Here is a 12806-nt window from a genome sequence, read left to right as displayed (position 1 = left end):
TTGAGGTGACCCTGTAGGTTCAGGGCCCTAATAATGGGGGTCAGGCCAAGGAAGACAGCACCTGAATTGTGGGCCAAGGATTCCAGTCATCTTTCGAGGTCGTACTTTGACATCAGCTTGCTAGAAACATTTTTTTCTTTCCTCCCTCATCTCAAGCATGAAGCGTAAATAGGATATAGGATATATTCTTTCATAGAAAGTTTGCAAGAAGGTAAGCTAGATCACAGAAGTTCCAGGCACAATGCTGAATCTTTTGTAGATATATTATGAAATTCTTACTGCACAACTGTGAGGTCATTTGTATTCCCATTTTATGGATAGAGGAATGTTAGGCCTCCCTGAGGTCCCAGAGCCAGTGACAGACATAAATTAAGATTTGAATTGATAGAAAAGACACTTTGCAGGGTATGTCATGGTCATGGAATGAGAAGACTTGGGTTTAGGACCCAGCTCTACCTATCACCTTGGTTAAGTCATTTAAAATCTCCAGACCTCATTTTTCCTCCATTTACAAAGTGCTCAAGTCTGCCCTCTCCACTTTGTTGGTTATTCAGAGTGTTTTCATTTGTTCAGCTAAACAATGGAGAGGTTTACCAGCTGCTGGAATACAGTGAAAATAAAACACAGGAAATGTGGGCCCAGTGAGGGGAACAAGGCAGGTAAATAGTCGATGACCCTGCAAGGCCGTCATGGCAGCGGTACACTTGTGAAAGAGGAATTGAATTGCCTAAGCAGGCACCTGTAGTTTGAGTGAGGTAGGGAATTCTCAGGGTTGTTAAAAGATGATGTTTAAGTTGCCTCGATGGATAAGCAGATGTATTTTTCAGATTTACCAAGAAAAGGGTCATTTGATGGGTGCATGCTGACGTGTCAGGGGCGGAGCTGCGGTCTACTAGGCAATCGGGGCAGGCACCCCGGAGTCTGGTGAGAGAGGTGGCCTTTTGTCAGGCACAGGGGAGTCACCAGATGCGTAACTCAGCTGTGGCGGATGGCTGGTAAATGTCGGCGCATGGTGCCAAGAGGTGTGTAATGAGAGGTCAGGGAAGGCTTCTCTGAGCAACAAACAGCTGAGAGGTGTCTGCCGGATGGCTAGATAGGCAGAGAAGGTAGGAGGGAATACTGCGTGTAGAAGGAAATGGGGCACTGGGAGGACTGGAAACGGAGCAGTGTGACTGGCCTAGGGAGAAAGAGGCGGGTGCTGGCCAAGTAGGACCAGCCAGACTGGGCCCTGTCTCTTCTCATGCTCATCCTTGTAGGATGAGAACAGGCTTTCTCTTCATCCTGAATTTCAAAAGAGTCCATTCAGTTTTTAAGCAAGAGGGTGGTGGTGTCAGATTTATATCTCTTTCAAGGTTATGGTGACTGCTGTGTGCAGATGGAACTGGTGCCCAGCAAGGGTAACTCCTGGTAGGGGAGTCCAGATCAGGTTTGCTGGTACCTTGGGTTGTGGCAGTGGAAAAGGGAGATGGATTCAAGAACTCTTGAGGAGGTAAAAGCAGCAGAACATGACATTGGTTTGGATGTGGGGATGAGGAAGAGAGAGATTTCAGTCATGAAAGACTTGCACACTTGGAGTATTTGATCTGTAAGGGAAGTGGCAGGGAGTGAGACAAGAAAAGCAGGTGGGTGTTAGTATTGAAAAAACTTCATTACTCAGAAAAAGAAGATGATTCATCACTGTATCCATTCATTTATTTAGAGCAGCATGGCATAACAGGTAAGAAAAAGGTCTTCAGAGTCAGAAGATCTGGGTTTTTTGTTGACATTGAAAGAGAAAGTGAAGGTCGCTCAGTGGTGTCGTCCCACTCTTTGCGACCCTATGGACTATGCAGTCCATGGAATTCTCCAGGCCAGAATCCTGGAGTGGGTAGCCTTTCCCTTCTCCAGGGGATTTTCCCAACCCAGAGTTCAAACCCAGGTCTCCCACATTGCAGGTGGATTCTTTACCGTCTGAGCCACAAGGGAAGCTCAAGAATACTGGAATGGGTAGCCTCTCCCTTCTCCAGCGGATCTTCCCGACCCAGGAATAGAACTGGAGTCTCCTGTATTGCAGGCGGATTCTTTACCAACTGAGCTGTAGGGAAGCCCATTGTTGCATTGTTGACATTAGTACAACCTTAAACAAATTAACCCCAAGCATCTTCCCTTGTCAAACAGGGGTGAAATGACATCTGCTGTTGGAGTTGGAATATTACATGAGATTCTTCCTGCAAAGTGTTTAATACCGAGGAGATGCAGAGTAAACAGTCAACAGATAGTGGCTATTATTCTGTGAATTTCCATCCATTCAGCAAATACAGTAGATCCTTGAACTGCATGGGTTTGAACAGCATGACTGTTCTTTTGCTCAGCATTTTCTTCACTGAATCCAGGCACTACATGTTAATGTAGTGGTGAGTTAAGTCACTCACAGAGCTATGTCTCCCATTAACTATTGTGGAACAAAATTTAGTAAAGATTTAGGGATAAGATAGGAAACAGTTCGTAGAATAAATGACTGTCCTATGGGACAGAATTAAAGAAAATTCTCTATGTTGTTTAAAAAAAAAAGTCACACCCCTCCCCCCTCAAAAAAACCTCACACTAACTCTTGTGGTGTCTTCTTAGGCTCAAATTATGAGTGAGACCCCATCTGTAAGGTCTTTCTTACATATGGTAACTAAACTTAGATAGAATTTAAGTTGGACCCTTAGTATCCTGAGTTTGTGCAGGAGGGGGCAGAGTGAGGCTGAATAGATCTCTAATAATCCACTTTTTGAACTTTAGACTCTGTATTTGTCTCTGAGTAAACCATCTCATCATGGCACTGGTGGAATATTTTTATTCATGTGGTGTTTGATATAGATATTTTTTTGTGTGTATATATATATATTACTTTAAAAAATTTTTATTGAAGTGTAGTTGATTTATAATGTGTTAATTTCTGCTATACAGCAAAGTGGTTCAGTTATACATACATATATGTATACTTTTTCACAATCTTTTCCATTTACACTTTTATTCTTTTAACAGGTGGTAACAAACAGGGATACACAAGAAACTCTCCTGTGCATGGCCTGTGTATTTGAAGTTTCAAATAGTGAACATGGAGCACAGCATCATATTTACAGGCTTGTAAAGGACTAACCGTGGTTATTTATATATATAGATATCTGTATATACACACACATATGTGCGCACACACACACACTCTCTCCATGATCGAGCGACTGACTGTAAACCTCACCATGCAGGGGTGCTGCCCTGGCCTTGAGGTCACCCCGATTTTTCTAAATCCTGTTTGAAGTCATTTTTTCATGTGTTCATGCTCATTGTAGCTGTGAAGTTCTGGTACAGTTGTAAAAAGAGAAGTCGAGTTGTTTCTGTGTTACTCAGATCCACAGCCCACAATTCCTCGGAAAGGTGAACCTTAAGAACCCAAGTCTCTGTCTGCAGAGACCTATTTCTCATTGTGGTAGAAAAAAAATTGAGACAGAGCATTTGCCATTGGACATTTACAGCCTTTATACAAATGTATTTAGTGTGTTTTTTTTTTCCAACATAAAATTCTTGTTTTAAGATACAAGTAAAATTAATCTTTAAATATAAATGTAAATTAGTACACAAAACTAAGAATCTTTAGACTTATCTTTGTAACTAATTAGGGTGGAAGTTATGAAAGAATGTAATTCACTAAATTATTTTTTAAATGAAACTTTTCTTTCTTTTTGAAACCAAATGTTAAAATATAGCCTTAAGAAATACTTGGTAGAAATATCCTAATGAGACAAATTTGTACTTTTTTCCTCAAGGTTAAAACTAATCTCCTAATCCATTAAACTCTTGAAACAGGTATTACAGAGGAAGAAAACTTCACCCCTTATCCTTAACATACATAGTATATTTAAAAAATATAAAATTGTATTGTACTAATGTGATGATTATTTAATGAAAAAAAAAAGATGGCTCTTTTTGCAATAAGTAGATAAATACTGAAAATCTAAGCTTACAATGTTTATAGTCTTGTGTGTGCAGTTATATTTTATATGGACAACCAAATTTTTTTATTAAGATGAGTAACTATTTGAACCACTGAAATTTAATAACAAAAATTCAAAATTGGCATGAATACTGCACTGTGAGCTGCAAATTATAGAAAACCCTGTGGCTGGGAGAAATTTTATCACCAAACTTGTAAAAGGCTCATCAGTTTTAGGATTTCTGCTCCCCAGAAAATCACAAGCATACTCACCAGCCTGTGGATAAATTATTTCTGGTGATCCAGCATGCATATTAACCTGTTGTAACTATGTGTGTATGTGTGTGTGTACATACAGACATACACATATGTAGTTATTCAACGCTTATTTATTGAACATCTGTTCAGTGTCACTCAGTCTGCCCAGTGCTGATACATGTATTTCTCAATCTGTGTCCGTAGATTTTGGTGTATTCTCTAAGGACACCCATTTTCTTGACATCTCTCAATAAGTCACAATACTTACTTGACTGAGGCTGAAGAGGCTCGGCTATCTATCTCTGCCCTTTCCAAACAGGTTCATTTGGGACGTTTTCTTCCCAAGAGAGATTCAGCTTTCCAACCCATATATTCCAAAGCATTGTCCAGGCAGAGTTGGTTTGGTGTGGTCACATGTCTTGTTACTTCCATACATTGGGAAGGGGACAGGGCATACTCCCTACCTTCCTGGAGGAAATTGACTTGTTGACAATTGTCGGGAGTGTTAACACTACAGAACATTAAATGTCTTGCAAGTTGTAAAGCATGTCAAGACTTTTACATCAAGCCAGAAAAGTAAAAAAAGCTTTGTACTGTCACATTCAAGTAACCTACACACCCTCTTCCCTATTCCCTGCAACCAGCTGTGACCCTGCTTATATATTGGCTAGTATCTGAGGTCAGGAGCATGAGGGTGTGGCTGGTTTGTGGAAACAGAATGCTGAACCAAGCCTAACCACACCCAAACCCATGACCCTGGTCCCTGGGAAGACCAGAGGAAAAAGTGCAGAACTTTCCCCTTTTGGAATGCACATCCCTTACGTCAGCCAGCAGGATGGTGTGCATCTTCCCTCCATAAACAGACTACAGTTTGTTCCCTGATTCCAAGTGGGCCTTTGAAGAGTTGACCCAGCGGCCCACCCTTCCATCTGGTTTTCGGCCCACGTATTAAGCTTCTCCCTTGGTCATCATACTTATGACTTCTGTTGGTCACCCCTCTTACAGGTGCTTCTTTCGCTCCCATCTCCTGCATCTTACTGAAGATTACCCCCAGTCTTCTCAGGACCTAGGGGTACAAGTGATCTTATGTGGCCATCCCAGAACTTCAGGGGAAGAGGTATCTGGTTCACGTTCTCTCCTGGGGATGGGACTCTTCCATGCTGCCAGGAGGGCTCTTAGGATTTACTTTTTTCAAAGCACAAATAGACTGAGACCCAAAAACACCAGCTAGAGATTAGTTCTGTTTACTGAACAGTAGATCATACCCTGGCCTCCCAAGGTCAGGCTGGGCCCTCTGATGCTTGTCCTCTTCCTCCAGATGCCTTTGTAGTTGCATTTGGGGTCTCCATGGATGACCTTGAGGGTTACTTTTTGCTCTTAAAAAAAGTTTGCTTCTTGTCTTGTTCTAAAGATTTCTCCAGGGCAGGTAGTTTCCCTGTCTTAACCACTGGTCCATTTCTCTGTCTCTTCTAAATTAGATCCTGGGATTAGATTTGTGTGACAACATCTAATCCAAGTCTGATTTTTGGTCTTTGACCATTCATGGTAGAGTCTTATTCATTTGTCAAGCTTTCTGAACCATAAAGAAGCCTTTCCAAAACTCTGTCCTCGCGTCTCTCTTCTGGGTGCTCCATCTCCTGGTTGACCCTCCACTCCCAGGATTGATTCAGGGACATCTTGTGCTTTCACTGGAGAGTTTGGAGGCCACTTTCCACAGCCTGAATAGGAAGAAACTAAAGAACTGAGCTTTGGTCTCTTGGTGTTCATTTCCCATCTTAGCAAGAGACCTAAGTAAAGTCGAGGCTTTTTTCAAAACATGTCCTAGAATCCCAGAATGTCCAAGCTACCCTAGACCAGGGTTTCTCAACCCTTTCTAGACACTGCTGACATTTGGACCAGATAATTCTTTGTGGTGCAGGGCTGCCCTGTGCCTTGTAGGAGGTTTAGCAGCATCCCTGGCCTCTGCCCACTAGACACACTGTTTCCCCAGTTGTCACAACCCCAAGTATCTCCAGACATTGCCAAATGTCCCACGGGCCACAGAATTGCCCCTGCTTGAAAAGCACTGCCCTACATCCACAGGTCACAAATGCCATACTTGACATCTTCTTTTTCCTTCCATTTGATCCTGAGAAAGCTTCTCTCCTGGGAGCCTTGTTTTAGGCCATCAAGAGACAGGAATATTACTCAAATGACATTGTGTCTGTATTTCTTCCTGTTTCAGAGCTTCTACTTCACAACGCAGTCTCTCAGCTACAAGTATTCTTTCCTTCCTCCCTGGGGAAATCGGGGACAACTGGGTACCAACATCCCTGTGATCAACTCACACTGCTTAAAGAGCATTTCTAATTTGCTCTTGATTCCTTATTTCGTCTGGTTAAAAAATGCCACCCATTTTCATTATTTCTCATAAGGTTACTGTTCTCATTATCAGACCTTTGATCATTTCAGTAAATTTCTTCTGGCCTTCTACTTTTAGTGTTAGACTTAATGTTTTTTGTAGAATTTATAGAAACTTCTGGAACACTTCATCTTTAAGGATGGAGGAGAGAAGGACTCATTTTGTAAGGGGACTGCTGGAGTTATTCTTTACTAAGCTATGGGAGAGCACAGTCTACAGGCATACCTCGGAGGTAGCACAGGCTTGATTCCAGAGAACCACAAAAAAGCAAATGTCACAGTAAAACGAGTCACACAGTGCATGTGAAATTTATGTTTACCTATATTGTAGTCTATTAAATGTGCAATAGTATTATGGCTAAAAAAAACAATCAATGCACATACCTTAGTTAAGATATTGCTGAAAAATGCCAAAACAATGACAATAGTAACTTAAAGATCACAGATCATCATTAAAAATATGAAAACAATGAAAAAGTTGGAATATTGTGAAAATTATCAAAATGTGACACCGACACAAAGTGAGCAAATACTGTTGGAAAAATGATGCTAGCAGACTCATTTGATACAAACCTGCAATTTTTAAAAACTGCAATATTTATGAAATGTGAGAAAATGAGGTATGCCCATGACCTCCTCCAGTCTGTAGATGAGAGAGGTGAGACCCGGAGGAGACGTGACTTGTCCAAAGTCACGTGCTGGTCAGTGACAGCTGGCTAGGAAGGCTCTAGGACTCTTGCCACTTGATCCTTGGCCTTTTGGTGGGGTTTGTTCCTCTTTGGTGCTCAGTGAGGAAGAGAGGGAGAGGAAGACCCTTCTCCTGCCAGAGCAAGAGCATCCCCTGGGGTTGATGCTGCTTCTTCCTTGAGGATCTTGTTGGGGAGGCATCCACCAGCAGATAGGAAAGCTGATGAGCCTTTTCCTTATCCCGAGGACAGTTCACCTGCCACAGGCTCTGAATCAAATTTTTCTTCACAAAACATCCCAACAGCAAAGTCCCACTCTCAGACCAGCCAAAAAAAAAAAAAAAAACCCAGCCCCCATGCCCAGAACTTGGTGTTACAGACCCAAGTCTTCTCTTTAGGTCTCAACACTCTAGCGGCTTTTGCAGTTTGTTTTTGTACAAACATAAATTATTTAAATCACACAAGATGACAGTCAACTTTTCAAACCAGGTACCGATCACTTGTATGATTTTTGTCTATGCTCTGGTACACTATGCCTGTTCTAACGAAGGGTAGAACCCATTTTGTGTGTTGGTGTTCACACCTGTGACATTAAGAGGATACGTCTGCATTGCTTCTTTCCTTCTGTTGATGTTTCTGTGGCGAAACCCTGCACATGTCATTTCTGAAAAGCCTTAAATCTTCGCGATGTTGCATGTAGGGTTTGCAGTGCAGAAGGCTGCCTCAGAACTGTGAGCCCTTTTGTAAGCTGGAAGCATTTCTCTTACTATTGTTACTTTTGTAGGAAGTTTTCAATTCAGAGCTGCCAAAGCGTTCAGTAAGCAGTGCCTTAGTGATACTTAGTCGTGCCGCCAGCCTTTTCTAACACCAGTTCTCTATGTCCCTTTGCTAATCGGCCCAGTATTTAAAACAGAATAAGCAATTGTTGTTTTCAATTTTGTTTTTCGTAAGCCCATTTTTCTCCATATCTATAGGAAACTGACTTCTTGGTCTGAAATCCGAAATGAACAGAAGTCAGTTCATTGACCACACCGTCCAATGTCTATACCAAAACGGAAGGTCTTGCAACTTCATAGTTTACTATGAAAAGCAAATTGTACACTTTAAATGTTGCCTTTTAAATCCACGACCAAAAACTTAGCTATTTGTGAACCTTCTGCACTCTAGCATGAAAGTGCCTTTGGTTTGAGATTCCAGCTTAGAAAAGTGCTGCCATAATCATGATAATTTGTAGAGAGACCAAAAATATTCTGAGATCACCGTAATGCCTTTGGTTTACCGGGATGAATAACCAACAACAGGCCTCTGTTCACAAGAGCACGATGCAGACCCCGCCTGCTGTGCATCATACGCCGTAGGGGAGCACCCCCACCACTCCCAGCCCTGGAGCCCACGGCAGCAGGAGGCTCCCCAGAAACTGGTATGTTTGTGTGCCAGGACCCAGTGCGCCATCCCTGCCCGTCGCCCAGCCCTGCATCCGCCCGAGGGGACTTGCACACAAGCCGCAGGCCGTCAGCCAGTGGACAGGTGTGACCTTCTCCGTACGCTTGTGCTCACTCTGTAGAGCCTGCCCTTCCACTCAGATGCCAGCGCGCACTTCTCCGGTTTACGCAGTGATACCGTTTTGAAAGTTGGAAGCCTCAAACTGAGATGACAGTGCAGAACAAAAAATGGTTTAGGGTCATCACAATTGACGTGTTCTTCTTAGGGCGAAAATGTTGACTGAGTATTGTCTGAATGTGCTATGAGAAACTCCCAAAGAGTACCACTCACAATTCGGAATTTTCAAAGAATGTTCCAGCCCTCTAAAGGGCAACTCTTTTAGAGTCTGTGTTGGCTTTTATCAAAACTTTGTGTAAATTGGGAAAACTGATAGAGGGGAGGAAGAGGAGTGAAAAGGACAAGAAGGCCAGGACAAAAAAAAAGATTGTTCTTTACCAATATAGACTTTACAATGACATTAGAATCATTGAAAGTTAGCCTCTGAATGCGTATGATCTGTCTGTTTCTACCTGGTGTCTTTAAGAATACCCTCTTTGGGCTCTCTGAAACTTCAGGAGTGATTTCTATCCACACCAAGTTGTGAGTACTCATAGAAGTTTATACAATGAAAAAAAAAATGTCAAATGAAAAGGAAAATTGCTCAACACAAGTTATAGTTAGCTGCTTGAATTCAGCCCCTCCCTGTTATGTCAAGACTACACCACAACTTGGAAGAAATTAATCAAATATTTGTTTTCCTGTTTCCCTCTTCAACTGTTACTGTGCTTTCTTTGGCAATAGTTTTCTCTCATTAACTCATTGCTTATATTGTTAAGAATGAAGGTTTGTGTTTAAAATGTATTGCATTGCAAAGGATAGTTTCACTGAAGTCATGCACCATTAAGTAAGATGAAATATTTGTATTTATTGTCCTACTTCCTAAGCTGTTAACTTGTTTTATTCTGTGAATTTGCATTGAGTCTGTCATATGCCCCACTCCATCATTTTAATATTTGAAATGGCATTTATTTTCCCTCTGTTCATCATTAAGTAGGGTCAGATTCCAAAAGATTCCACCTCTCTCAGGCTGGCTGTCTTTTGTCTGACTTCCATTGTGAAATTTCTTGTTCTCCTTTTTCTTAAGAGAGGCTGACAGAATCTAGGTATATATCAGTTGGAAACCAGTCTCTGGTTTTCTCTCTCCCTCCCTTCCTTTCTTCTTTCTCTTTTCCTTTTTGCCTCAGTCCTTTTCTGTGATTAGTTTCACTGTGTAAATTAGATATGAACTGCACTTCTTAAAAAAAAAAATCTCCCTGTTACCTCCTGTTACCTAAAGAGTCACTTCTGTAGGCCTTTTTCAGTAGGCTCATGACTGCAGATAAGGAAGAAAAAAAAAGTAAAAACAAAAACTATGTGCCTAAAAATGACAAAAAAAAAAATGTTTTGTAACATTTAAAAAAGAAACCTGAATAGCCTTTAATTCTTATTAATATGCTTAAATTTTATGTAAATTGGTTTTTGCCACGTGTGTTTGTTCACATTCTCAATGACGTAATGGGATTCTCACAATCTGTGTCTTCGTGTCACGTGTATAAAATGGGCTTGTGACGTAAGCGTTTCATCTGCTCAGTGGTTCCTTTAATATTGTACTGCTGCTGGGAGCGGGCCGAGGAGTCTGCCTTTGGGCAGTAAGCTTCCTCTTGGATAGATTGGAGAGATGGGGGGTGGGGGGTGCAAATTCTCACATGTGTTTTCTTAACCTATTTGCAGAAGCTTTCAAAAGGCATTTGGTTAAACCTCTTGGCAGTACAGTATTCTTGTATTTGTTAATGTCTGTGTTTAGGTACTGGTACCTTTTTGTTTAAAAATGTTCTAAGTGTTGGCTTTAAAGTGAATTTATCTTTAGTATGATAGTTATATGAAAATTATAGGGTTTGTGTGCAGAGAATTTTTTTATAAAGTGCTTTGTAAAAAAAAAAAATGTATTCTAGCTTTCGCGGTACATATGTGTGATAACTGTAATATCCATGACAGTTAAGTGCAATTATTTCATCACTCTAAAAATGCTATTTTTGTGTCAGTTCCTGCAGGTGTTTTCATGTCTTTGCAAAGTGACACATTTTGATGCCTTCTTGATAAAGTGGTAGACATTTTGTAGCTTTATAGAAACTTTGTATTCATACGGTATCAATGAAAAATAAAGAAAATGAAAGTGTGGGTCACCTTTTTTATCTGCAGAAATGTATGTTGTTGAAAATGAAAAGGTGTTTTATGTGTTATGGGTGAATGTATGAAGGACAGAGTAAAGGAGGTTAAAATAGTGATCTTTTCATGGTGTCCGCTAAGCTCAGCATAGTAATTGGAGCATGAGTGTTAATGTCTATCAGGATTTCTTTCTTTGTTCCTTTTTTTAAATTGATGTGTAGTTGATTTACATTGTTGTTTTAGTTTCAAGTGTGGAGCAAAGTGATTCAGTTATACATGCACACATATCTTTTTTTCATATTCTTTTCCCCTTTAGGTTATTACAAAATACTGAGGATAGTTCCCGTTAACAAGGTTTCTTAAAAATATCCATGGGTCAGTTAATCTGTCTGCCCGCTTGCTTACCTCTCTTTAGTAGTGTGTTATTAAAATTGTTAACGCGCCTTGCTCAGTGCATGCCTGGAGCCAGGAGTAGAACAGTGGATGTGAGAGAGAGGTAAATAAAGGGTAGTGGGTGCCTGCACGTGCGAGCTGAGCTGTAACCCTTGCCCGGTCCTCCGGGGTGTGCCGCACACAGACATGCAACAAAGCCTTGGACTCACTAAGTTTACTGCATGCTGGGCACTGGGCCAGTGTGTTGGTGCAGTGTGTGATTCTCACAACAGTCCTGATGACAGTGATGTTATCTCACACACACACACACACACACACACACACACACACACACCCAGCCGATGCTCAGGAAGGGTCGTGACTGGTGAGTGGTGAAGCCTTCAATAGATCACCCTGGCTTTGACTCTTGGCCCTTGCCTTTTGGCTCTCTGAGGCTCCATGGAAGCCACTCAAGGCTCAGGAGCAGAAATCTGGGGCTCGGGGGGCTTCCTTAAACAACAGTAGCCTTGGGCTTCTGATAGCAGGACCCAATATACCCTGGGATCCTTCAGTTTGAACAAGACCTCAGGTGGTCTTGCTTCTCCCCGTTTCTTTGAAATGTGAGATGCAGCCTGCCTCAAATCCCAAGGCACTGTGCAAGTGGAAACAGAGAAAAATATTGGGTTCCATCTTCTTTGAAAGAGGCATGTGTTTAGCAAGCTACCATTCGAGAGAAGGCTGGTGTCCAGCGAGCTATCCAGGGCAGGCAAATTCCAGGGTGTTTTGCTGAAGCCCTGTTATATGCCAGTTCCCTTCACACTCACGACATCCTTTAACCCACATCCTCTTGAGTAAAAGAATCATTTCCAGTTTTCCAATAAGGAAATGGGAGCCCAGAGAAGCTAATCCTTGTTAAAATCATAAAAGCTAGTAAGTGGCAAGAATTTAGAAGTGGAAAACCCTCCTCGCTTGCAGGCCTGGCTCTGGTGCTGGCTGTGTGGCACGTTGGCCCTGCACTTCCTCTAAAGATGCCTTAGCCCATCAAAAACATCCCTGTTAGTGCCTGCAGTTCCAGTTAACTCGAGTTCAGCGGAAAGAGTGGCATGCTAGGGAAACTGACATCAGTGAGGAGAGACTGAAGACACACAGGGGAGAGTAAATAAGGCTCCTTGTAAGATCGAGAATCAAGAAATGTCCCTGGGAACCCCGATCATTTCTTCCTGCCTTACAACTGACGGAGGGCTCTCATTAGCATGGCTACTGCCTATTGACGGCTAAATTACCTGCTGTGGTTAAGTCATCAGTGAGCAACTGATACAATTCCAACTCAAAAAGCACAAATGTTGTGTAAGCTTGTGAAGCCTTAGAGTTTTTTTAGTTGCCTTTGAAGATGCTTCTGTTTAATGCCGCATATGTCAATTTTATCTAGGTGGTTGTAACTAACA

At 41.7% G+C, this 12806-nt stretch overlaps 1 protein-coding gene across 9 annotated transcripts in view; it reads left to right on the top strand.

Moving 5' to 3' along the window:
- The window catches only part of TEAD1 (TEA domain transcription factor 1), a 265476-nt gene extending 254477 nt beyond the window's left edge, over window positions 1-10999 (top strand). For all 9 annotated transcript variants that reach the window (XM_061147483.1, XM_061147493.1, XM_061147503.1 and 6 more), the window contains one exon: window positions 3013-10999. In XM_061147483.1, the coding sequence (XP_061003466.1) occupies window positions 3013-3126 (114 nt within the window). In that variant the 3' untranslated portion in view covers window positions 3127-10999. The remainder of the gene's footprint in view (window positions 1-3012) is intronic.
- Window positions 11000-12806: the final 1807 nt, after the last annotated feature.

The sequence above is a fragment of the Dama dama genome, chromosome 1 (assembly GCF_033118175.1).
Source record: "Dama dama isolate Ldn47 chromosome 1, ASM3311817v1, whole genome shotgun sequence".
NCBI classification, from domain to species: Eukaryota; Metazoa; Chordata; class Mammalia; order Artiodactyla; family Cervidae; genus Dama; species Dama dama.
The sequence above is the reverse complement of the archived record's forward strand: the minus strand, read 5'-3'. Positions and strand labels throughout refer to the sequence as shown.